This window comes from Lynx rufus, unplaced genomic scaffold (assembly GCF_022079265.1).
Source record: "Lynx rufus isolate CCGP_SWC_20201006 ecotype Redwood Valley unplaced genomic scaffold, mLynRuf1.p SCAF_1, whole genome shotgun sequence".
NCBI lineage: Eukaryota > Metazoa > Chordata > Mammalia > Carnivora > Felidae > Lynx > Lynx rufus.
In genome coordinates this window covers 199,353,327-199,378,135 of record NW_025814823.1, presented here as the reverse complement: position 1 = coordinate 199,378,135, position 24,809 = coordinate 199,353,327, and the positions used below count along the sequence as shown (strand labels likewise).

Below are 24,809 nucleotides of genomic sequence, written 5' to 3'. Positions count from 1 at the left end.
CTGTCATTTTAAAAATTATTTTCTTTCTTTCAATCAGACACTTAAGATTTTTAGAAAAAAGATACCTATATTATGTTGTAGCTTGACTTTACGCAGGGCAGTCTTTCCATTAGAAAAATATTTGAGGACTTGATGAAAAAGTAATCAATGACACGTGCGTTGTGCCTAAATTCCCTCTCTTCTCAAAAACTAAAAGTCTTCCTCTTAAAAGGGGAGTGAGACTTCAGATGTAATCACGGAAATGATGCATCTTGTCTTTAAGTTCTTCCAAGTTAATTTTACCCTGGCAGGATATTCCTCTCTGATAAGGTGATGAATTGAAATTTTTGGTGCTCATTTTTCTCTCATAATCTATAAGGCCTGTATACAAAACACTAAAAAATAAAACATGGTAAGATAAAATAAAAACCCGAAACAACAGACATATTATGAGGAGCCCCAGTCACATAACACTCTACCCCCAAACCCAGGGAAAACGAGTCAAAGTTCGGAGTCTCCCTGAGTCCTTCATAAGGGATTTGATCTCTGTGAGCCACAAATTCCATCCATTTTAGCACAGAGTATAGAAGAACTGCTTAGAATAACAGAAGGAAGAGACATGCAGTGAAGATAATTAGTGGTAAACAGAGAATAAATTCTCTCTCAGTAGTGTGTACTTGACGTTAATGCCGATGATAATTCACCTGATTTATAGAATATTCACTTTAATAGAGAGATGGGAGTCTGAGATAACTAGAGGAAAATAGATACTGAAGCCATTAAAGTCTTGATACCAAAATAAAACTAAAATGAGAAACTAACACGATAGGTTCAAGGCCTTTGGGAACCCGTGTTCTTTGCCAGATTTCACATTCTTACAGCTTCATGGTCTTTTTCTTCTAACAAATTTATCAGCTGAGAGAAGCTGTCTTTCAGTGCATCCATGTCATCCAGAGAGCAGGGCTGCAGAATCCAGCGTTTTCCACGTGCAAGTGGTTCAAGTTCAAAATATTTTTTGACCTTAAGGGGGGAAAACATAAATATGTTATTAGTTATATCAGAACCTTTCTTATTCCAAAATTTTGATAGTGATGAATCATGGGAGGGATTTCAAGGAGAACTTATATGAACGGTGATGTTTAGGACTCTCTAGAACTCCATCCGCAGCTGTTGTTATAATGTGGGTTATATGTTGTGACCCAGGACTGTTTTCTTTAGGGGTGACTGGCCTGCTTGCAAGCCACCGTCTCACCCACACATTTACCAGCATGGGAGGTCTGATGAATTACATGTACCATCGCACAGGGCAAAATACGCTGCACACACCAAAAGAATCAACTCAATCAAAATAAGTCAGGCAGAGCAACTTTCACTGCCATCCCCTTGCTAACTTACTAAAACTGGTGACAATTTAGTATATACCATATCGATTACTGAAGACTCAATTATTTTATCGAACACATACACAACAAAGTTATAATTTAAGTAATCTTTTCTCTCCCTCCCTTAAATTTCTAGTATCTATTTTTGAGACCTGGGAAAGCATTTTTTAGGCAAGAGGATAGAAAGAGAGAGAGAGAGAGCACGCGCGCACAAACTTGTACACGTATACCTACATACATAAACTCTCCCAGCTTTTTCTTCTCCTAGTCCTGAATTTTCAGGGAGGTAAAAATCAAGACCTTATAACTGGTATGTGGGCGGAGAATTGGCTATCTTAAAAACCTGTTTGATTAATATCCAGTCATAAGTCATTCTTAAAGTAGACTGGCTCGGATACTAATAGCATCCAGGACTACTAATTTCTGACTGTGAAGGAATATCAAATTGTTATGTCTTCCAGAAGAATTGATGATCTCTTAAAGGGTATGATAAAGTACAAAGTTCATAAGGCTCCCCTCCCCTCCCCACACTACATCACACAAGAACAGGACACCATATTTATAGCCCCAGTGATGTTTATATAACATAGAATACAGTGAGTGGCAACATCAGAACAACCAATGTCCAAAGACATTCTTGGTCAACAAATTTCATTAAATCCCACATGCAGCGGAAAATTCTAAGGTCTTACCGTAATCAATACTCGACCTAGAAAAAGAAAGTGCCTCAACCATATGCTATTCCCAAATGTGGTTTCATTTTGCCTTTGTCATTGTAAGTATCAGACTATAGCAGACGTACATCACCCAAAGTGGTATTAAAATATGTGTGCATTTTTTTTTCATGTGAGCAGGAAGATACATGTAAGAAATACTACATTTTTATGCTAACTTAGGAACCACAATTGTGCTAACATTCTACAGTTCAAGTGTGTCCCCACAGTCCTTCTTTAAATAGTCTGCAAATTAATAATATTACTACTAAAAAAAAAAAGCCTGTGACAATGGAAGGACTCTCATTAATTTTGATTCTGAAAAGTAATGAAAATCTCATCTCAGAGCAGAAAATGGGTATATGACTTCAGAACAGCTTTTGCCCAAGGTATTTTACAAATCGTGTTAAGAGGGTTCTCCCTTACAGAAAATGTAAGGTCCATTCTTTCACTTTCTTTTCTTTACAGCACTGAAAACAACTTACTTCCAAGAGAATCTGAAATTGCTCGTGGAACAACCAGCACTAGACCAGCTCTACCCCCACCACGGGAGGCCATCCACCAGCAGGGGGAGAGAAGAGCTGGCAGGGGGGACAGGTGGGGAGCATGTTTACGTCTAAGGCTTGAAGGAGGAGCCGGCTGCTCTGAAGAGTTTACAATCAGAGATGTCAGTCTGCCTGCTTCTCCCACAAAGTGGGGCTTCAGATTGCACTACCGAACGCTTACAATGCAATTCAGTGTTTGATCAATAACGCCTCCCATCAAGAGGGGCAGACAACACGTAACATCCAAGATCTGGTACGTGAAGAAGTTTTCTGCTTGTCACATTTCATAACCTCAAATCTAAAGGGGCAGCACTTTAAGTATTGCTAATAATGGAGAAAGGGACTGGTGGCAGGAAACTCAACAATATTTAAATAAAGAAAAAGACTAACACAGTAAATATATGTTACAAAGAATACTTCCTTCAGATGGTTCATTTAAAAATTCACAGAACTGATCCTGGTGGCATAGTAACAGCTAATTTGAAAACAATGCTAGATTTAAGTAATCACCGAATACAAGTTGTGATATTTTGCAATATAGACCAGACAAAACAAAAACAAAAACAAAAACACCAATAAGGATTTAGGTAGACATTAGGTTGGTTTCCAGGCAACTGAGAATATAGACGATTGCGTAGGCACACTTGGAAGATAATAAAGATGTCTGAAGGTAGTTACGCTTCAGAAGTTGTTCCTGCTGAATATGAAACATGAGAAGGAAATGGAAGGTTCGATTACAGGGTGGTCACCAGATAAAGGAGCCTGATGGTGTTAAGCTGACAAATATGGCTGTGTAACCCGAGATTTTCAGATCTGTAACCTAAGTGGGTATCTGACCCTGCCATATTCCCCCGACTGGTATCCAAATGATTCCACACCACCCTACACTTATAATATCAATTTTAAAACAAGTCTGGCATTTCAGTGAGATTCAAGGACAGTGAGTGACTGTTTGCTGCCGGAACATAGCTTTTCATTACCCTGAGTTTCATGTTTCTAAAAACAAAGCAGATAATAGAAGGGAGGGGGAAGATGGAGACCTCAGGCTCTGACCCGAACTTTTCCCGTTAGGTTAACATTTTCACTTAGTTTCCTTAGATTAACCTGAACTTCAAATTTCACCTCCTCTGTATTATTAAGACACAAGTTACAGGCACATTTGACTTGTCCACCATGGCTTTTTTTGTCCTTCCCTACGCTGATGTTTAAAGAGAGGTGTTTAGGTTGGACCCACATAAATCCCGTATTTTGAATACTTAATCAGCTGCTTGGATATTATTGTTCACTGGAAATTGCAAGAAGAGGAGACTTTCACATTGGCTTCTAGCGATGGCACTTGGGGCAATGACATGGGAAACTGCTGCCTGGCAACCTGCAGTCAGTTGGCTATTTTCGGGTCAGCCACAGGGAGTGGGCATTTGTTAGTGGCCATGTGTCCACCCTAGAGATAGGAAAACAAAGCCACCATAAGTAGCCAACCTCTTTTAGCTATGTCATCCCAGCCCTTCTTCACTCATGCCAATGCGGGGTGATGTGTGTTACTGCATTCTGTGATTCACACACCGCATTTATTGTAAAGTCCTAATGTAAGAGACAACTCAGCACCATCACATGGCTGTTCACGTTTGCAGCAACTGTGAGACCTGAGACAATTACACAGTACAGGAGACTGCCTCATTGGGTAGGAGATGTCCTTTATGCTTCTTTGAGTAGAGAAATAATAATCCTTTCCTACTTGCAGGACCTCCAATGGGGTTCTCTGACGATACTCATTGATTTTCCTTTCTTGCCCTAATTTCACAAGCAACAATTTTAATTCTTGCAAACTTGTTGTGACTAAATTTCTAGACGTCATGTAAACAGTTTCTGAACTGCAATGATAGGTCTTTCCTTTGAAAAGTCTGCAAGACTCATTTTATTTATAATAATAAACTGCTTGTTTTTCCTATTTGTGTTGTTAAAGCATGTAAGTAGTGTGTGCCCAGAGTTGGCCTCATTTTCCTTTAAACTCTCTGGGGATCAGGGGAGAGAACAGTCCAAAAGGGATGACTTAGGGTTTTTATGTGACAGAGTTAAGTTCTAAGCTCAGATATTTATAAACAGTGCTTTGACCCACACGATTATGTTGTAAGACATTAAAAAAGGGGTTAGGGCATGTGACGATTCTTTACTGCGTGGGACTATGTTGTGCATCCTAGAAAACATCACCCCTAGTTCCAGTGACCTCAATGCCATTAGCACCAATCAGTCATCGCTATAACTAAACATGCCCCACCCCCTCCTATGTCCAGGACTCCCCCTGAGGTGGTCCTGTTCCTGTTAACGCAGGTGTCTCTTGCCCTGTCTGAGGCTAGAGGTAGAAGATATCTTCTATAGAAGCTGGACATCTGTTCTGCCTGCACTTCTCTAGATCCCCACCTACACACAACACATATATTCCTCCTGGGAAAAACTAGCAGATTATAACGGACCCCTTTTGACTTGAGGGTGGCTGTGGTGGGTTGCAGTAGGGGGATGATCAATGTAAGGAGCTTTGAAAATGTGCATCCCAAAGGTTGGCTTCCCACCTTTCCCATTGAACCACCACTTCTGAACGAGACTGGTGCGTGAGTGTAGGCAGCATGAGCGTGATTTCACGAGCCACCTGTGCCAGCATCCCACTGGCCAATGTGTGGGGTTCCACTGATTAGAGCAGAATACTGTCAAACCGAAAACAGAAATAGCAGCCTGAAGAGGGGGCTGTCCTCATCATTGGTATTAGTGAGATTACCAGCCCCTCTGCCCCTGGCTTTTCAGTGCCCACAAAAGACTGCTTAATACCGTACAGTTAACCAAATATGCTTTTTCACTCATTCATAGCATCCTGATTCTACCTCAGCTGGAAGAAAAGCAACTGATTCCCATAAAGAGAGACAGGAGCATTAGGATAAGTCTTAGGTCATGTAAGTCAATTTGGAAAAGAAGTATCTCAGTAGAAGAATGTTCAAACACACTTCAGAAATAAAGGCACAGTCTTTCTTCACCTCTAGAAAAGGAATCAGTCTCATGAAGGAGTCCAGGCTGACATCTTCAGCTCCTTTTTTTTAATGTTTATTTATTTTTGAGAGAGAAAGAGAGAGACAGACAGAGACAGAGAGCGAGCGTGAGCAGGGGAAGGGCAGAGAGAGGGAGACACAGAATCCAAAGCAGGATCCAGGCTCTGAGCTATCTGCACAGAGCCTGATGCGGGGCTCGAACCCAAGATCGGTGAGATCGGGACCTGAGCCGAAGTCGGACACTTAACCAACTGAGCCACCTAGGCACCCCTTCAGCTCCTTTCAAACTGATCAGTCAGCAGGTAAGACAAGACAGTAGGGACACTGGGTGAGGATCACAAGCAAACTTCAGCGGGCCAGCAAGAAGAGCTGCAGTGTGGATCTGCTAGGCAGAGGGATCTGACAGGCAAGCATGGGCACAATGCAAGAGAATGCGACTCTGTAACTATCTTGACCCAGAAGAGCCATTATAGCTTTCTTGTCTTTGTAAGTACACAACATGTCCATCACATAGCTTGTATTTTTCAAATAACCACTTTCAAGAGTCCTCACTTTCATCACCAGAGCAGAAGCACCTACTGTAGTAACATGTCACACTGGTGGAACCATTTGTATTGAAATGCTGACCGTGCGCCTTCTCTTTCCACCTCGAGGTACGAGGATGTCAAATCATACGAGTCATGAAACTGGCCAGGGTTTGAACTATTTACACCACGGAAATCTGCAAGCGCCACAAACCAAGATGTTTTTCCTTCCAGGGAGTCAGTTGTCAAGCACTTACCAGCACACACAAGTATGTGCATCTCGTGTGTGAGTTTGCAAAGGGGTCTTCGTTTTGCAGTCTTAATTGCAGAAGCTCACAGAGTAGGCTTAACTTGGTAACCTCCACCAAAGTCAGAGAGAACTTTGCCCACGCCATGGCTCCAGGATGGAGTCTGGAGATAAAGCGGCAGGGCATCATTAAGATTCTTCAGAGTGCATTCTTGGCAGCTTGTTCAAAGAAAGGTTAGTCTAGAGAGAGCAGTGCCAGCTGTTCCCCTTTTCATTGTACTACTTGCAGGATTTTGAAATCCTTAGAAAGGTATTAGATATGTCATTAAAGGCAGAAATAAATAATACAGGTAAAACCAATTTGCCATAGTCCCTAAGATATTACAACACAGAACAGATACTGTTTCCTTTTTACTGAGCACTAATAGGGGCCAGAAAACAGCACTCTGATCTTAACCAATACCACAGCATTACTTTGGAGGTGCAAATCTATCATGGATGATAGATTTCAAGAACACTAGGTGTAACATAAAGTGTAGTTCCAGGAAGATCGCTTCTTTTTTTTTTTATTTTTTTTTAATGTTTATTTATTTTTGAGACAGAGAGAGACAGAGCATGAATGGGGGAGGGGCAGAGAGAGAGGGAGACACAGATCGGAAGCAGGCTCCAGGCTCTGAGCCATCAGCCCAGAGCCCGACGCGGGGCTCGAACTCACAAACCGTGAGATCGTGACCTGAGCTAAAGTCGGATGCTCAACCGACTGAGCCACCCAGGCGCCCCAAGATCGCTTCTTTCTTAATCAAAGTGCAGCCTGCTTGACCTTGGAATAATTAAAAACCAGACAAATGCCGGCAGGTCATGACCTGTGACTGAACCCTGCCCTTACGAGAAGTCTTCTTGCCCAATCAGTAATCTCTGATGTGTAGAACATGTTATATGTTGTGACAATAATTATATAGAAACCCAGCCTTCCATTGCACGGGACAAGTTAGCATGTCCCAGGAGAGTTGAATAAAATGATCCCATTGCTTTGGTGGTAGGAGTTAAAATCTGAAAAGCGTTCCTATTTTTTGTTAATCTGCTAACCTACAATTATGGAACAAGTTATATCTATTTTCTCTTTTTGATATGCCTAGAAGGTTTGTTTTATTGTCCTATCCAAAAAGCTTATCAGACAACCACTGTTGAGAGGCAGAAATGAGGTACGGATTATGGATGCTTCCTGTCTTGGGGGGCCAATGAAAGACAGCCAGTATCCCTGTAGAGTATTTCCTCTACTCCAGTGATTCTACTTGGCCCTCCCGAGCCTCCTGAGTGATTCCTGTATGCAGGCCTTTGCTCCAACTTCTGCTTCCAACCCACAGTGCCTCCATCCACAAGAAGAAAGAATCAGCGTATAAACATTCATATTTTTAGACCCAGCTGATGTCTTCCTATCACCTCAAGGGGAAGCCTTAATGTCGAAGAAACTTTAAAAGTAGAAGGGACCTTAGTTACAGTAGCCACTGTTGGCTGTCCTCCCAGCACCCAGGCAAATAAAGTTTTATTGGAACATGGCCATGCTTACTCACTTATCTATGGCTGCTTTCACGCCACAATGGCAAAGTTGAGTAACTGCTACAGAGATAGTATGTTCCACAAAGTCTAGAATATTTGCTAGTTGGCCCTTTAAAAAAAAAAAAAAAAAAAAGACAATCCCTGGCGAAAGCAGCTTCCCACTTTGTCCAGCAGGGGTACAAGGAATGCCTGGGAGAGGCCTGCGTGGCTGGCTTTCCAGGCCTTGGGATGGCCACCTCTTCCCCATTTTGGCTCATACTTTAGGGGGCCAGAGAAGTTGGCTTTCCCAACCTGGCCGGGCTCCACTTATAATTTCAGATGCTTTGGACTGTAGTCTAGCACAAGGGATTAGACTAGAGAAGGGTCATAAAGTCATATTTTTACCCCTCTGTGTTCAGCCTGGGTCTCTTTTGGGTGGAGACCTCCTAACAGCAGCAGAACTAGCCAGGGCACAGGGTCCACCTGTCAGTCGAAAGTTTTTGGTGTCCGTAAGGATGGCTCTTAGTGCAGAGCAATACTAGTATTGTTACCCTGCAGTTTTAAAAAGTTCCTTTAAAAAGGAACTAGGGGCCAGAAAACAGCACTCTGATCTTAACCAACACCACAGTATTGTTTTTCCTGAAACCTATTTTTTTCTGAAGCTAGTTTTTCCTGAAGCTATTATATTCAATTTAAAAATCTTACCATTCCATCTATATATCTGGTAAGTTTTAACAGTACACTCGGGAAGTTGAATACTGTTTAGGTCCTTTCAAAAACTTAGTTTAATTGACCACTCTTAAACATTTCAAAACTCCATTTATAAATTTAATATATTCAATTTCTTTTTCTAATAATCAAAACATCCTCATATACTTAAGAAGTCTTTCTTTTTTCCCCAGTAAGAATTTTTAAACATTTCTTCAATTAAATTTATAAATTCAGTGACTCTCAAGCTCTGGTGCTTTCCAAAACTATTTACAAGCTTAACTAAATTCTCATGTTTTTCTACATAGGAAGCCAATTCTGAAATAATTTATCCTCAATGTAATATATACTTAAAATGAAAGTATTAATATTGCAGATTTGGTTATTTCATCATATATATACACATATACATATATATATGTTTTTATAAATATATATAAATTTTTTTGTTGTTTTGTTTTTTAAGTAGGCTTCATGCCCAACACAGAGTCCAATGTAGGGCTTGAACTCATGATGCTGAGATCAAGACCTGAGCTGAGATCAAGAGTCAGATGCTTAACCAATAGACCCACCCAGGTGTCCCTATCGCTTATACTCTTAAGATTAAATTTTCCAGGGTTAAAAACACTTTCCCAATAAGGAAACAACCTTTTCCATCCCAAATGAAATGGGTTATCATTGTACCAAGGTTTTCATCTCATTGAACTTGAGTTGCTTTCCAAACAGAGTTTTTAGGCTGAAACGTGACTGGAGCTATAGGTATCCAGGGCAAAATTTTTGGAATCACTCATTGCCAACTTAGGCTCTTTGTGAAAATAGTTGCCACAACAAAAAGCATGTCCTGATCTTCAGAGGGGACTGTTTGCTCTTGGATGTAAGTTACCATTACCTACTTCATGGAGTCAACTCTTAGAAGCAGACACCCCTTCCTAAAAATTCTGAAGAATTTCCTTTACTACTTGCTTGGATTTCGTATTTCGTTAGCACACACTTTAACACCTTTTAATTTGGCTCTACAGACACTTAATCTTCATTTATTGAGATTCAATTTGTGGAGCGTAAAGCTCACCCTTTTAAAAGTGTACAAGTTAGTGATGTTAGTGTATTCACAGATATCTGCAATCACCACTGTTCTCTAACCTCCAGACATTTTCACCGCTTGTAAAAGAAACTCTTTACCTGTTAGCAGTCACTCCCCTTTTGCCCTTTCCCCCAGCCCTTGGCAGTCATTAATTTACTTTCTGTCTCTATGGATTTGCCTATTCTGGACATTTCAAATAAATGGAATCATATAAAACATGGCCTTTAGTGTCTGGTTCCTCTCACTTAGCATAAAGTTTTCAAGGTTCATCCATGGCATTGAGCATGAGTGTTTCTTTTTATGGCTGAACAATATTCCATTGCATGGACATACCACATTTTATTTATCCACGTTTATCAGCTGATGAACATTTGGGGTGTTTCTACTTTTTTGGCTATTTATGAATTCAGCTATATGGAGTCATTACTTTCTCCTTCAAACAGGCTTTATCAATGCTTATTGTATAAATTAATGAGTTAGGATATTAGGACTCAATGGGAATGAAGCATCTTCACAGGTCTGGGGTGAACTCTATTTTCACTCAGATTTATGAGGCTATCCTAGTTTCACTTGAGAAACATTCACCCACAGATTTGGGTAATGATTTTTAATTTTTTCATGTGTAAGAGACCTCAATTCCTTGAAGGCATAGACAATGAATGAAAAGAAATGATTTTGTATTCTCTGATGTACACAGTTACAATGCCAGACATAAAGAGGATACTCATTTATTTTTAAACAAATGTGAAGAGCTGAAACTATCACGCAAGGGCAAGATAGCAGGTACTGTATTTTATCTCAGATTAAAATGTGAGGAAAGGAAGGAAACTGAACGCTGGAGAGAAGTTGCCACCTCTTTCAATTAGTCAGGCTGAGGTTTCATGCAGGAGGTGGGATTCCATGAACGGTTTCAAAACTCTAGGTCTAATTGGTTTAAACTCTATTACACATATGCCTACAGGCAGCTGCAATGGATTGTTTTGCAAACAGAAAAGTAAGCAACCCCTCATGGAAAATAGACCCACTCCAGAAATCTCAAGACCCAAAGGACACATATGTTTTGAGCTATTCCTTTAATCTGTGTCCAAACAAAGCATCTAAGTCTTATCTCAGAGAATGGAAAGCACTGACATATGCAAAAAGAGAAGCATCAGTACACTTGTCTTTGCATGCAGGTGCAGGTATCTGACTTTTCAATAACATCTATAACATTGTCATTAATTATAGAGGCAGCCAGGTTTCAACAGCATATCATTTTCTTTTGCTCTCCTCTCTTTCCCTTCTGTAATCAATTCTATTCCACTCTTTCAAAAGAGCATTCATTTTCGGTACCAACACGTTTAGGGTGTTATACTTGATTCTGCACCTTCCGTGTCTGAGATAATACTTGCTTATGATTTACCTTTATTTAAAAAATCAAACATAATAAGTAGGAAGAAACGTGTCTATGAAAAACTTTTTTCCTGGCAATAGAATATGGCTGTTTAAACAGTTCTACCTATATACGTATGAGAGCTAGTCAAGTATGTACTAGACAGGAAGGAGAGTTAATGAGTGAAAGCCCCAAACACATCAGAGACAACCAATTAGCTTGTCTGAAACACAGGCTTGTAAAGCTATCAGTAACTTATAAAATGGTCTGCTACACACGAGTAAAATGTTGTTTAAATGGCTTGCTTAACTGGATGCATTCACCATGAAATTGATTCTTTTAAGGTTATTTTTTTAAACTTAATACTCATTAACTGTGCATATTGAAATGGCTGGCTGGGTGGGAGGGTGGATAGATATGTTGGTATTGTAAAGTGCAGGTTAAAGACATGAATTTCGTACTTTTTGAGGTTAGGAGGTATTGGGGAAAGAACTTCATCAATTACCAACAGTTGTGTCTGCGTCAGTAACTGAAAAGGATCAACACGATTAGATCATTCCTCCCCTGCCTTGCTCCGTGCTTAGGTAAGGACTGGTAGATGTGCTCTGAGGACCTTCCAATGCTGAGAACACATGCTTTTGTGTCACAGAACTGCACTGTTTTCCACCATAGCCTGTGATTCTGCAAAATGGAACGAGAGAAAGAAAACCCGGAGCCTGGTACTTTTCAAATCCCACACTTGCCTCCCAGGGTGCAACTTTCATCCCCCAGAGTTACTTTACTAAAACACCTGAGGTAACTTGATGTTAGCGGACACATGAACGACAATCACTATACTATTTAATATTTTGAGTTTTCTTAAAACAGTATTGTATATTTTGAGATTGTTTTTTGGCTGGGTCTCACATTTAGCCTTTTTTTTTTTCTGTTATACAAAGCTCCATGCTGCAAATGCACTTTTCATTGATTGAGACCTGATCATACAAGCAGGAGAGCATGCTTTGACTCTGACAGGCCTAATTCTTCTTCCTGCTTAGTCCATACTGGTGCCCTTCATGCCGTTCACGAAACTACTATCAGTTGGTCCACTCAAGCAATTCTTTGACTTAACAAAATATTAGGAAAAAAATAAGCTTGAACAATGGCTATAGCTTGTTAAAAACCCAAATATCTTTTAAAAATAGTTTATATATTCTAGCTTATTTGGCTTCTGTAATGGACTATATATCCCCTATCTCAATCTTGCAGCTATGAGGTGTGGGAAAGCAACGTTAGGAGTAACAGTCCAAAATATTAATATATGGAACCCAAACAAACATGTTTAATACTAGCCTTGTGATACTATGGCAGCACTCTGTCCTAACAACGACAACATTTAGACGTTGGGGCAGATTCAAATTCTTGGGTCTTAAACAGGAGACAAATATGGCAAGCCACACATTGCTTAGCTGCCAATTGAGGGTGCCAACGGCCCTGTCCAGATGCAGAGATATTCAAGGGATGTTCCTGTCAGCAGTTTGTCCTCTGGCTCCAGCAAGGAGCCACCATGGAAACACTGGGAGGAAAAGGAAAAACAGGAAGGCGTGGAGAGATAGGGGGGAAAGGCAGAGAAACGGACAGCCACCTCAATAACACATCTGAGCAAGGGGAACAGGTAACAAACAGCCTTCGAACGAACTGCCATGTTGTTTAGTCACAGGGAGAGAATTTCTTTTCCTACTGTCAATACGGCCAGGAGCCTAATATCCTGGCAACTGAGAAATATGAGCTTGGAAAGAGGCTTGCAGGCAGTCTGAGGAAAGAAAAGCTGAGTGGTAATCCGTCCTGAGGAATTTTAGCCAAAAAAACCCACACAGGACTAGTTGAACTCAGAATAAAGCCCGTGAAAGACAAGTCTGGAGAACATTACAATCAGACATAAAGAGAACACCAGAAATGAAGGTTCCAAAAGCCACTGACTGGATTTAGCACAGCACTGTTAGCATGGCCTTGAGTCCTCGTTGTCAAACCAGTACTAGTCCAAGGTACTGGTTCTCAGTGGAGGCAAAAGGTGACCATACTCCCTTAGGGGACATTTGGCAATGTGTGCAGATATTTCTGGTTGTCACAATGGGGGGCGGGGAAGCGGGGTGGTTACTGCAGGCATCTTGTGGGTAATGGTCAGGGATGCCGCTAATCATCCTACAATACGCAGGACAGCTACCACCCCCCCCCATCGCTGCCCCCTCCCCCCACTGCCCCCACAAACCACTGTCTAGCCCGAAATGTCAATAATGCTGAGGTTGACAAACTCTGTTCTGAATTGATCTTTTAAGGCAAAATCAAAGAACAAAAGCCCTGTTAATGATTCAATCTGTGATTTATCAGCAAGAACTATCAGGCCTCCTCCCTGGAATTAGGAGGAGATTTAGGAATTGGAGGGTCAAAGGAGATCAGGAGCTACATTGGGGAGCACCTATAACTCTAAGTCTTTCTTTCTTGCTCAAAGTAGAAATCAATCAATCTCGGTGGGCAAAACTGAAAACATTTTATTGGGCTGAAACAAATGCACCAAAAAAAAAAAAAAAAGAAAAAAGAAAAAAAAAAACCCAAAACCAAAAAACACGTCACCTTTCCGTCTTTCTACTGTTACTAGATTTCATTCATGGTTTCAGGCCCTCAGGATACAAAGGTGAACATGTCTCAGGGCCTCATGGCGCTTACTTGGAGGAGACCGACAGATATCAAATAGGTATGTCAGTGACTAAGGCAAGTCAGGTGGAACAAGTGCCATGAAAAATGGGAAGGCACCATGGCAATAATAATGTTTGCCACACAGCCGATTCAAAAAAAATGCACTGAGGGCATGATATAAGTTAAGTATCAAGTAGTTGCAGGTAAGGACAAATCTTTAGCTGTGTCAAAACAAAATCTCATACAGTTACAATAAAAGCTCTTTCAATTAACCTCCACTTAATCACCTAGGATTAACTGACTCTTCATTGCCTGGGTTCCAGATAATGACGGACGTTGGTTGCCTGCGCAGTGAGTGCCCACACCCTGTGGGTGCAAGCTGAGGATTGAGCTGGCCGCGCTCACCTGACGTTCATAACTGGGGCACCGCTTCTGTGGCACATCCGCTCACTTCTGCTCCCAGGTTGTTTCACGCTTCCCATTGAGGCAATCATACTTGTCATTATTACCAATGATTGTCATTTCATTAAATATGGCATCAATGAGTAAAATAGGAAATTGAAAAGACGGTTTCTTTTTCTATGAGAAACTCAACGGAATGTGTTCAAAGAACTCAATAAAGGGAAGTCACTAAAAACAAAGTGCTGTCGAATTAGATTTAGAGAACTATAAAGGCAGGTGAAGGTGCACATTACCTCCCTCGTGTCTTGGAACTTCTGGTTTTATCTTATGGTTCTATTTTAAAGAAACAGGAACTGCAAATCATAGGTAATGGCTATATTCTGTGCAATAAATATGATACAGAACCCTGGTTAGTGGCCACATGCTCAGAGAAAGGGCCTTGGCCCAAAAGCAAAAGATTAGTACGATTTGTATGTTTTAAGTTAAATTATTTAGGATATACGTTTATTTTATTTTTTAGTGACAAGACACTAACCAACTTTTTCTTCATTAACTGTTCAACTACCAGTTCAGATCAGGTCAGATAAGGGGGCTTTTAACAGTTTCACATCACACTTTTTATTCTGTCTGAATCAAAAGCCTTTTCAGGAGGAAGTCATTAACACCCACTTTGGTTGGAAGTTTAGAGTGTTACATAAAATCATGTCCACTGTCAGAATCAATACCAGTGTCTATCACCTCAAATCCTTTCATGAAGGAAAGTAGCATATAAATAAATAAAACACTCAAACCCATATTGATAGCCACACCCCTGCAGTCTCACATCCAGATAGATACTATTCACATCTATGAACATAACAGTAGGGTTAAAACTGGATAGATATTGTGTCATTAAAACCAGATCCTTTAACAAAATAAACATTAGTTTGAATGTATTTGCAAAATATTTTCTAAATAGAACTTATTCCCACTTTCTAGAGTCAATTATAAAGTACTTCTTAGCCACTGCCCTGGATTCCTATTTCCTGCCTTTCCATCACTCTAGGGAAATGTAATTGCTCAGCAGAACCGTCCTATTTTACCCTGAAGTTATTCTCTGTTTCCTTACACCTTTGCCACATATGCATGAGTAAGATGCTGATTCTATCATACTATTTAAAAATAAAAATCATATAATTCCCAAGATCTGACAAATGACTGTTGGGCTATTTTTAACTATAAGTTAGATGTCAATAATAAAATAAAATGATGGGTGTAAACGGCATTTACCTCTGTGTATCGCAACTTTGTTTTTAGTAAATGAAGTACCTGATACCTTATCTTCATCACGTTTAACCACCTAACAGGATCTAGACTTCAAAGCCCTTGAACAGGGTTTGTAAATTTTAGGTGCATGTTCATGACATCTAATCTTTCACACAGAAAGAAGATGCGGCTCTAGAGAAATAAGGACAAAAGAAAGAAATTCTTGTCTATTTGAATCCAGCTTTGCATCCAGACATACAACACACATAACCTGCACATTTCTTAGCAAGTTAAATGCAGCACACGGTTTTCGTAAAAACGTTCGGGCAAGTTAAAATCTCTTACAGCTGCTGAAATATTTGAATCCTGACTTCTTACATGAAGTCACAGACACCAAGTATGTAATAACCTGGTCACAGGTTGAACTGCTCTTTGGTGCCGTCAGAAGGGGCAAGCTGATGTGATAAACTGTGGAGATGTCTGGAATGACTTAAGGGTTTTGGGGCTTGGATCAGTAACCAAAAGCATTGTGTTCTGGAGTGGAGTTTGTCTGGTTCTGTAAGTCACAAAGACATAGGCTACTTCCCATACAACCTGAGGAAAGAGAAGGACAAGGAACAAACATGAACAACACAATGGGCAGAAGTTCTGAACAAGAGACGGAAAGTGAGCTGAACTAGCTGTCTCTCTCTCTTTCTCTCTCTCTCTCTCTTAAATTAGGTTATTAAGCCAAGGACTTATTTAAAGCACTGGAAGATGTAATGTATTAACTAGCACTCATGGGAGAACTGGACAGAGTTCCCTAAATGAGCAAATCATTCTACACTTAGGGGCAAGAATTTGAAAGGGCTCGCGTAACTATCTTAATGGTTTTTAGATTCTTATGAAATACTATAAATTCGATTCTTACAGTTCAGGTCTAAGAAATTCATTCGTGCTGTATCATACATGTCTAAAAATACTCCTGTATCTGCACAAAGCATAAAAAAAGCTCGCTGGAAAATCATGCACCCCTTGCACACCCAATATTCCCCTCCCCATTCCCCCCATCCCCCAGAATCCTTCCCATCTGCCAGCTGGGTTTCATTTTAAGAATTTCACACTGAATATAAAGTGCTATTTTGACCATGTGGCTCCAGAAACGTGAATTTATAGTCTATTCAGATCGTATGCCAATGATTGACAGAGAGGGGATTAACGAACTGGATGTGATGAAGCCGCCGCTGCTTCTTTCGGGTTGCTCGAAGTTTCCAGGGAAGGATGGCCACCCTTACGCTGCTTCATGGAGGCTGGAAGGAAGCAGTCTCCTAGCCGGGCAGTTGCTTGTCACTCTTCTACTAGATGGCCACTCTGCCTTGGAACTTCCCCCAGCCATGTTCCCATACCTCCCACCTTCTCTCCACTTCCCCACGTGTGAAATGAGAACACCAAAGCTTGCTTTCTTAAACACTCCTTGCAACAATGTTCATTTACTGACACATAACACACACCTTTATAATTCCTGGTCTTCGGTTGTAAGAGTCATATTCTGGGAAAGCGTGTGTGTGTATCTGGTTTTCTTGGGTTAGGGCTGGCAAAGCCCAACAACTCAAGCATGGTGAAGGCTCTCTGCATGTAGTATTTCATAGATCGTTTGCAAGTCTTGGCCATCTAGAAATGTTTCAACTACCACTGCTATTTAAGCTTTTCCAAAAGTAGTTCTGTTTTTTTCAACAGTCTTCCGTCTTCACACTTACCATCCTCAAGTATTGTCTGAGGCATGACAGTGATAACTATATATTCAGATTTTCTAAATCTTTTGCAACTTTAGGATGGTGCTGTTCCTAGGACTCTGTATGCTCTTTAAATGCACAACAAGTAACATTATAAAACAGATTACTTCCCTGTTTAACAGAAGCTCGAGGAAAGGGCAAGCATTAAATTTTGAGAAGGGTGTACAGAATGTATTTGGATCTGATACTGTGATACGGAAGCCAGTCTCAAAATTGATGAACATATCTATACTTGTATTGCACATATATGCAAAAGTTGACATCAGAGGGAAGGCTGACATCATCAGAACAGTACAAGCTTATCACATTCCATCAAGTTTGGTCCTGTTCAGAAGAAGAAAGACTCCATTCAAGATGCGGGCTTTAGTTTCTAAGTTATTTGAGAGAGGTAACCTTGCCTTGGCTCCCTACCCTCAAGACAAAACAATTAAACAAGAACACTATAGAAAATTGATTGTAATTAAGGGAAAATTTCTCCTACTTGTCAGTAAAATAAATACATCTCCATTTTTAAAAAAATCACCAATACTATACATTTAAGGTTCAGATACACTATCTGAACAGTTAAAAGAGTCATCTGAGAACAGAGCAAAGTACGGAGCGAGCCACGTCAAACCAGTAACAATGAACGGTAACATGGGGAGGGGGGCAGGGAGAGGGTAGTAAAGATTAGTAACTTTCCTTCATATGTCTCTGAATTATTGGACTTGAAACACTAAGTGCCTCTAGGTTTTACATTTTAAAACACCAATAAAATAAAAAACACACATATGAACAAAGCCAAGAGCAGAAAGGGCATCTTTTAGAAAGAAGATATAAATACACCTGTGTGCAGATACACAGAAGAGAAGGTACCCTGGCTCACAGTAGAGGCTCAATAAACATGCATTGTATGAATGTGAAAAAAAAATTACTGACGATAAAAATTATCCTCATACCGTGGTATCCACTTAAATTATAAGAGTGTGCACACTTCAGGAAAGTGGTGACCTGAGGCAGGCAAGAACATCAGGCAAGACCTATCAGGCAGGCAAGAACATCACTCAGGACTCTTCACTTTCACAAGTGAAAACCTGACACCCTCTCACCAGGTTGTCAAGTTCATACGTGGATCTTCTAGTTAGAAGCACCAGTACTTCAGGTCTTGGGCAAGAAATGAAACCCGTTACTGTCTGCCCTTCATCAGACCCCCTTCAGAGAGAAGATCGCTTAACAGGCCAGGTCATCCCCCTCCCTCTACAGGATGTGTGGTGCTATCCTCGAATGAAGTTCAACTACAGCCCGCGGAAGGCTATAAAATCACTTCACGCCACTGCATTTTAATACTCGGGTCTTTATTTAATATCACCACAAGAAAAAGCCACACAAAATTGAGAACTACATTTACTACAGACATGTTGTCATGGGTTTCTCATTAAATGGTTAGGGGTCTCCTGTAGAAAACATCTTCCAGAACTGTGCTGGAGAGCTTTTTTATCTTCCCTGTGGAAGACCCAGCCTCTTCTCCAATAATGAGACACAGATCGCAGATCACGATTCCTCCACCTTTTTATTTTTCAGAAACTCAGTGCTAAATATGAAACCAAAGTTGCAGCAGTGATTTTACCCACAGGGTTGGTGTTATTATCGTCTCTACTACTTTGTCTTGATCTACTTCAATTTTTTATTATTTTTACGGGAGCCGCTTTTAGTTCTTTGCAGACAGAAACAGTGTGACTACACAGACAGATGAAAATAAGGAAACATCTCCATCTGGAGTGAGTGATAACATTCCATCTCTTTGCCTGGCATTATTCCTTAACAGGACACACCAAGCTTCATTGAAAGTCACTAGGTCTTAACTCATTCTTAACTATTTTAGGGGTTCTTAAAAGAGCTTGTCAACACTATTCTCGTGGAGGAGGGACTCCGATTTTTCAGGATTGTCTCAGTATAAGAAACCTCAGCAGAAGTGAATTCATTTTAAGAATGGATTGTATGTACCAGGGAGAAGAAATTCTTCAGTAGATCAAATCCCTCATGGAGAAATCCAAGGGATTGTTCGTTTTACTGTATACAATACATGATGCGTAAAATACGATTTTTCAGATTTTTTTTCTTGTTTCAGGTGCTGGTAGTAGTGCTTACATAGATTCCCCCGACCCCCCACCGTGGTCTTTCTGAGAGATGGGATTGTAACTGCACTGTCCGGCCTTTATTATCTTCTAGGCCAAATATCAGATGTCATGTGGCATTTTAAATGCCATGTGACCAAACCTAACAACACCCTCCAAAATTATCTTCCAGAGGGAGGTGGGAGGGGGGAATCTAAAATCAGCAAATTTATCTTTAGCTACAGAGCTCTGGCCAAACTCTGTGAGATAAATAAAATCCGCCTTTATTCCTCTTTTTCCACCTTCCTTTCTAGTAAGTCCTTTCCGCAATCCTAGGAGCCCTACGTCTCTGTATATCTTACTATGTGTCAGGCACTCTTTTAAATTTTTAAACAAATATATTAACTCCTTAACCCTTCTGTCAACCCACCGAGGGAGGTACTATTGGTATCCCCCCCCTTATTTTTTTTAAAGCCAGGACCCTGAGGTTTGGAGAGGTGAAGGAGTGTGTCGAGGCATCGGGGGCAGGACGTGAATGTGGTGGTCTTGCCGTTAGCAAAGTGCACGCTAAGCACCGATAACAAGTGGGGCTGCATGGAAGACCAGCAACCATAAAAGGAAAGGAAACCCAACAGAATGTAGCTTCAGGCACTTCTAACAGGGCTGGGCTAAGAGTTGGTTGGCAGCACCTACTGAAGGGCCTTAAAAATCTGCATAAACAGGGGCGCCTGGACGGCTCAGTCGGTTAAGCGTCCGACTTCGGCTCAGGGCATGATCTCGCAGTCCGTGAGTTCAAGCCCCGCGTTGGGCTCTGTGCCAACAGCTCAGAGCCTGGAGCCTGTTTCAGATTCTGTGTCTCCCTCTCTTTCTGACCCTCCCCCGTTCATGCTGTCTCTGTCTCAAAAATAAATAAACGTTAAAAAAAAATCTGCATAAACAGCCATTCTTTAATATGTACAGATTTCCTGGGTCCCTAACTATCTAGCCAAACTGGGTTTAGTCACTCCTTACATCCATCTTGCCCTTGCCATAGATAAGCTCTTTGCTCAAGGCATTACTTACTGCTACGAGGCCCTCCACTCTGTCTCCATGTGGGTGGTAGTTTGGGATAATAGTTCATTGGACTGGAGCCAGACCTGCCTATGTTTAAATCTCTGCTTTACCACGCACTAGGTGTTCGACTTTGGGTAGATTTCTTAACTATTCTAGGCCCAAGTTTCCTGAGTTGGGAAATGAGTGTAATAATAATTATAATAAGAATAATACCTACCTCATAGAGTTCATTGTGAGGCTGAACTGCATAAGGCTGTATAAAGCATTCAGAATAGTGCCTGGCACTATTCCACAATCAGTACCACCACCTCTAAGATTCTGCTTTTACTTGCACTTAACACCCAATTCAAATGCCTTCCTTTTCGAGATTCTCCTGAGATTCTGTAGTCCCTCGGTTTTATCATTCCAATAGTATTTATCCTGTATCGCTGCAAGTATTCACACGGTCTTGAAGTGCGATTATTTATATATATGTTTATAAACAACCCCTCCCCTGATGAAATCATAACCCCAGAGGTTTAGACTAAACATAAACTTTTCTTCTTTCTCCTTATCTCCTTCTCTTCCCTTCTGCTGAGTGTTTTAATCAGTTCATTATTCATATACACCAGAGAGTGGGTAGAACAAGGAAATGGGAGAGAAATGAGAACACACACATACACTATAGTTCCATATTAGTTCATTAAATTTAACTCTACCAACATTCTTCATCTCCTTCACTAAGCAAAGCTTGTATGGGCTGCAAAGAAGGTTGAATACGGTCCTTGCCCTCCCAGGACTCAGTCTAGATCAGGTAAAAACAAAAACAAAAACAAAAACAAAAATGCCTCTAACTATACAGCGTGATCCCAACACTACTTAAACCTATGCCTCAAAGTGCTTGCTGCCTCTCCAAATACACCAGGTATTAATTTTCACACCTTGGGGCTGCTACTTATTCAACCCATCCATTCTGGAACCTCCCTCCCCTTCTCCATTACCTCTCTTCTTTGTTTTTCTTGATATCTCCTCCCCCAAGAAGTGACTGCTCCCTTGGATATATATTCATTCATTCATCGATTCAGTATCTGTTAAAGATCTACATCTCCCCTGCTAGAGCACAAATCTTCCAGGAAGAAGACATGGCTCAGAGCACTTTGCGAAAGCAGCCCCTATCACTCATCTTTGTGAATCCCGCGTGTGGAGCAGGAAAGTTCAGACCAAGCTGAACTGCCAGAGGACGACCACTGATACTTCTTAAAACACGATGGCCAGGATTACCTGTAGCTTTTATTCATTCATTTGGTAGGGGGTTACTATTACGTGGGCTACTGAGTGAGAAAGACAGTCATTATGAGGTGTGCTCACATGTGTAAAAATGGCAGGGGGCACAGAGAGGAGGTGTGAAGTTTACTTACCTTGACAGTTGCTAACCCATTTGAGAGTTTATTGTATGTATTAATTATGAGAAAATCACACAAAGGACCTTAAAACTATAGTCCTCATGCCTAGCATTAAACAACGTCTACATGTATTTTATTTTGCGGAGAATATGCTTGAGAGTATTTTTGATAGCTCCTACTTTTATGACCTGATCAGTAGGAGACCTCTATTTCAGCTGCCATAGTACTCATTTATTTTGGTTGCTAAATTTGAGAAAGTGAAAGGAAGGAATTTTAAATATGCATCCCTGTCACATTCACTCAGTTATTTTTTATTTTATTTATTTATTTTTTTAGTGATGATCCAAAAACAATAGTTTCAACCATGGCGGCATACATTTTGTTTTTACTGCACTGAGTAACAGATTAACTACTTTATTCTCATGTTGGCTTTTGACTTGCCAGGTGACTCTCTGGTTCACCAATTGCTTCCCAATTTGGCTTCTCCTATTCCAAAGGAGAAATACTAACACTTACTCATTAAACACACACACACACACACACACACACACACACACACACACACACAGAAAATTTAATTGAGAGAATACCTTAAACTCAACTGGTCTATATCCAGGTGATGAGTCAAAATGCAACACAGAAAGAAAAACAGAAAGTTAGGTTCCAGAACACAAAGTACTTTTTCAGAAAGGTTTTACTATGACAGAAGAGGGTGATAGGTCTTCTAAGGTATTTGTACTAAGCCTGCCCAGCAACTACATGGCTAACCTAGAATGTTCTGATAAAAACATAGAGGTACAGGGAATCTCATGTGAAGTCAGGAAAAAGCTACATGATTGGTAAAGACCCAACGTAATTTCCTCCAAAGGCTGTTAACATCACAAGGAGTCACAAGGCATTACACTGAAGCAAATTAAGTCCCAACAAGTCATTTAGGAAACTCACACAGCCCAACATCTGACTTCCTACCATTTCATTTTGCTCTGCACATCAAAGAGGATGGTGTAGCTCTAACCCAAGCTCCTGTTATTCAGTAATTGCCTATTCATATTTATAGGAAGGAGACGACAAAAGATATCCATAAAGCTTCAGTTTGCTCTGGATTTGACATCTGGGAGAAGACAAGTTTCATTTTCTTTTCTTTCTGGGGAACAAAAGCATCTGATAGGAAAACCTGTCCCTTTGGAAAAGGACCAGCCATTTGTTCTCTAGAAGGCCCCTGAAAGCTAGCAGATAAGGGAAAGCGGATATCTGGACTTGTCTGAGAAAAGCCTTTTAGATCCAACTGTAGCAACTTATTTGAGAGCTGTAAGTCATTAAATGTGTCTCTGGTATCACTTCACATATGAAGATTAGTAGAACATACCAACAGATTGAATCATCAAACAATCCTCTTAGGAATTTGAACATAGTTGATTTGATACAGAATTACTCCAAAGGCCCAAGCCTGGATGGCAGAGATAAGATACAGACACCTTTTAGACAAGGGCTTCATTCTTCAGAAATTGGAAGCTCAAATCAAGAACTTGCCGTCAACAGAATCCTCGGTGTTTATTAGGAGTCTACACATACCCTGTAGGCACTAGCCAAACCCAAAAATCTAGTCTTTGCCTTCAGAGAGCATACAAATGAAGAAGGCAATCCTGTCCCTCCTCCCATCCCAGAGACTACTCATAAGGAAACAGATCTCCTTTAAAAAAATGCTACTAGTTTATATTCTTAAATCCTTATTGATCCAGGAAACAGTGCTGTTTTCGTTTTTGACTTGAGAAGAGCAGCTACAGTGAACCTTTTCTGATATTAAGAGAAGTTGCTGGATATCTTTTCTGCATTGCCTCTAGAAGGACTTAACATTGCTCTAATCCCTGCATTATCAAACTCCTTCACCAGAAGAACGCAGGGGGCCCTTTTGCTTCTTATTTTATGAGTCTGCCAGGAGTGAACTAGCAATCAAAACTGAGGCTAAATTCCTGAAAACACTTCTGGTAAACAGACATGAGACAGCCTCGTGCTGACACATATTGCCCATTCTAAGCTATCAATCTTAAACTGAGACTGAGAAGAGGCTCTGAGTTTCCCATTCGTAGAGATCACATGGCACACGCAGGAAGAACATATGGCCATGAGATAGCTGAGGCTTCAATCTGTACCACAGCCAAGAAAACTAGACACCCAAGTGTATTACCACTAATGAATTAGGGAATAATGCAGAGAATTTGCCGAGAGAAGGAAAATATAGACAGAGTTGGAAAAAAGCAGACATTTTAAAGGTATCTGGCAATTGGGCAGTATCAAAAATATTTACATAAATGTGATAATGACAGTGATTTCGATTTGGTGGGGGGCATGTAGAAGAGAGGTTTCTCAAACTCAGCAGAATTTCAATACTTATCAAAGAGGATAGGAAGCCTTCTTAACATGCACACAGGGGGACTGTGCTTTAATAAATATGAAGCTCTTGAAATCTGGTTCTAAAGTAACAGCAAGCAACAGCAGCCCCTGACAAATGTTCAGCAAATGAAATCAGAGAATGAGTATCTGAAAGAATGTTAAGTATACAAGGCAGATGAGATTTCAAAATATAGTTTTCATTCAAAGAACGGATTGAACTCATACATTCAAGGGTGAGAAGTGTGACTTGGTGAGTTACAAAAATTTTGCTGTATTTCTTTTGAAAGTCTATTAAACTTTAAAAAGGTCAACACAGATCTATAAGCGAATTGCATAGTTAAATTAGTGCCAAGTACGTATGCAGTTGATTTGAGAACTTGTGGATCTCTATTTGGCTTTTTCTTTCTTTCCTTTGTTTTGTCCTCGTTTGGGAAGGAACATTTCAGTGGGTTTATCTTAGAGTCAACAGGTGTGGGTGAACATTCACTGGGTAACTGTAGAGGGCATAATATGCCCCTCAAAACACCTTCCTGTCGGGGCTTTTGTAATCGATCACCACCAATCTCTATGAAAACGGGAACCATATTGCAAAGATCAGCAGTCAGGCAGTTTTCTTTAACAACTCCAAGGACTAAATCATAAGTCTATGATGTGTGTGCAAAGGTGTTATACAATG

At 40.5% G+C, this 24,809-nt stretch overlaps 1 protein-coding gene across 4 annotated transcripts in view; it reads right to left on the bottom strand.

Moving 5' to 3' along the window:
• Positions 1 to 24,809, bottom strand: part of ARL15 (ADP ribosylation factor like GTPase 15) — a 408,521-nt gene that overhangs the window by 8,924 nt on the left and 374,788 nt on the right. For 2 of the 4 annotated variants that reach the window (XM_047092640.1, XM_047092633.1), the window contains exon 5: positions 802 to 999. In XM_047092640.1, the coding sequence (XP_046948596.1) occupies positions 847 to 999 (153 nt within the window). In that variant the 3' untranslated portion in view covers positions 802 to 846. Of the gene's footprint in view, positions 1 to 118; positions 1,000 to 24,809 lie in introns of those variants that run through there. The other 2 variants (XM_047092628.1, XM_047092620.1) reach the window with 2 other exon arrangements.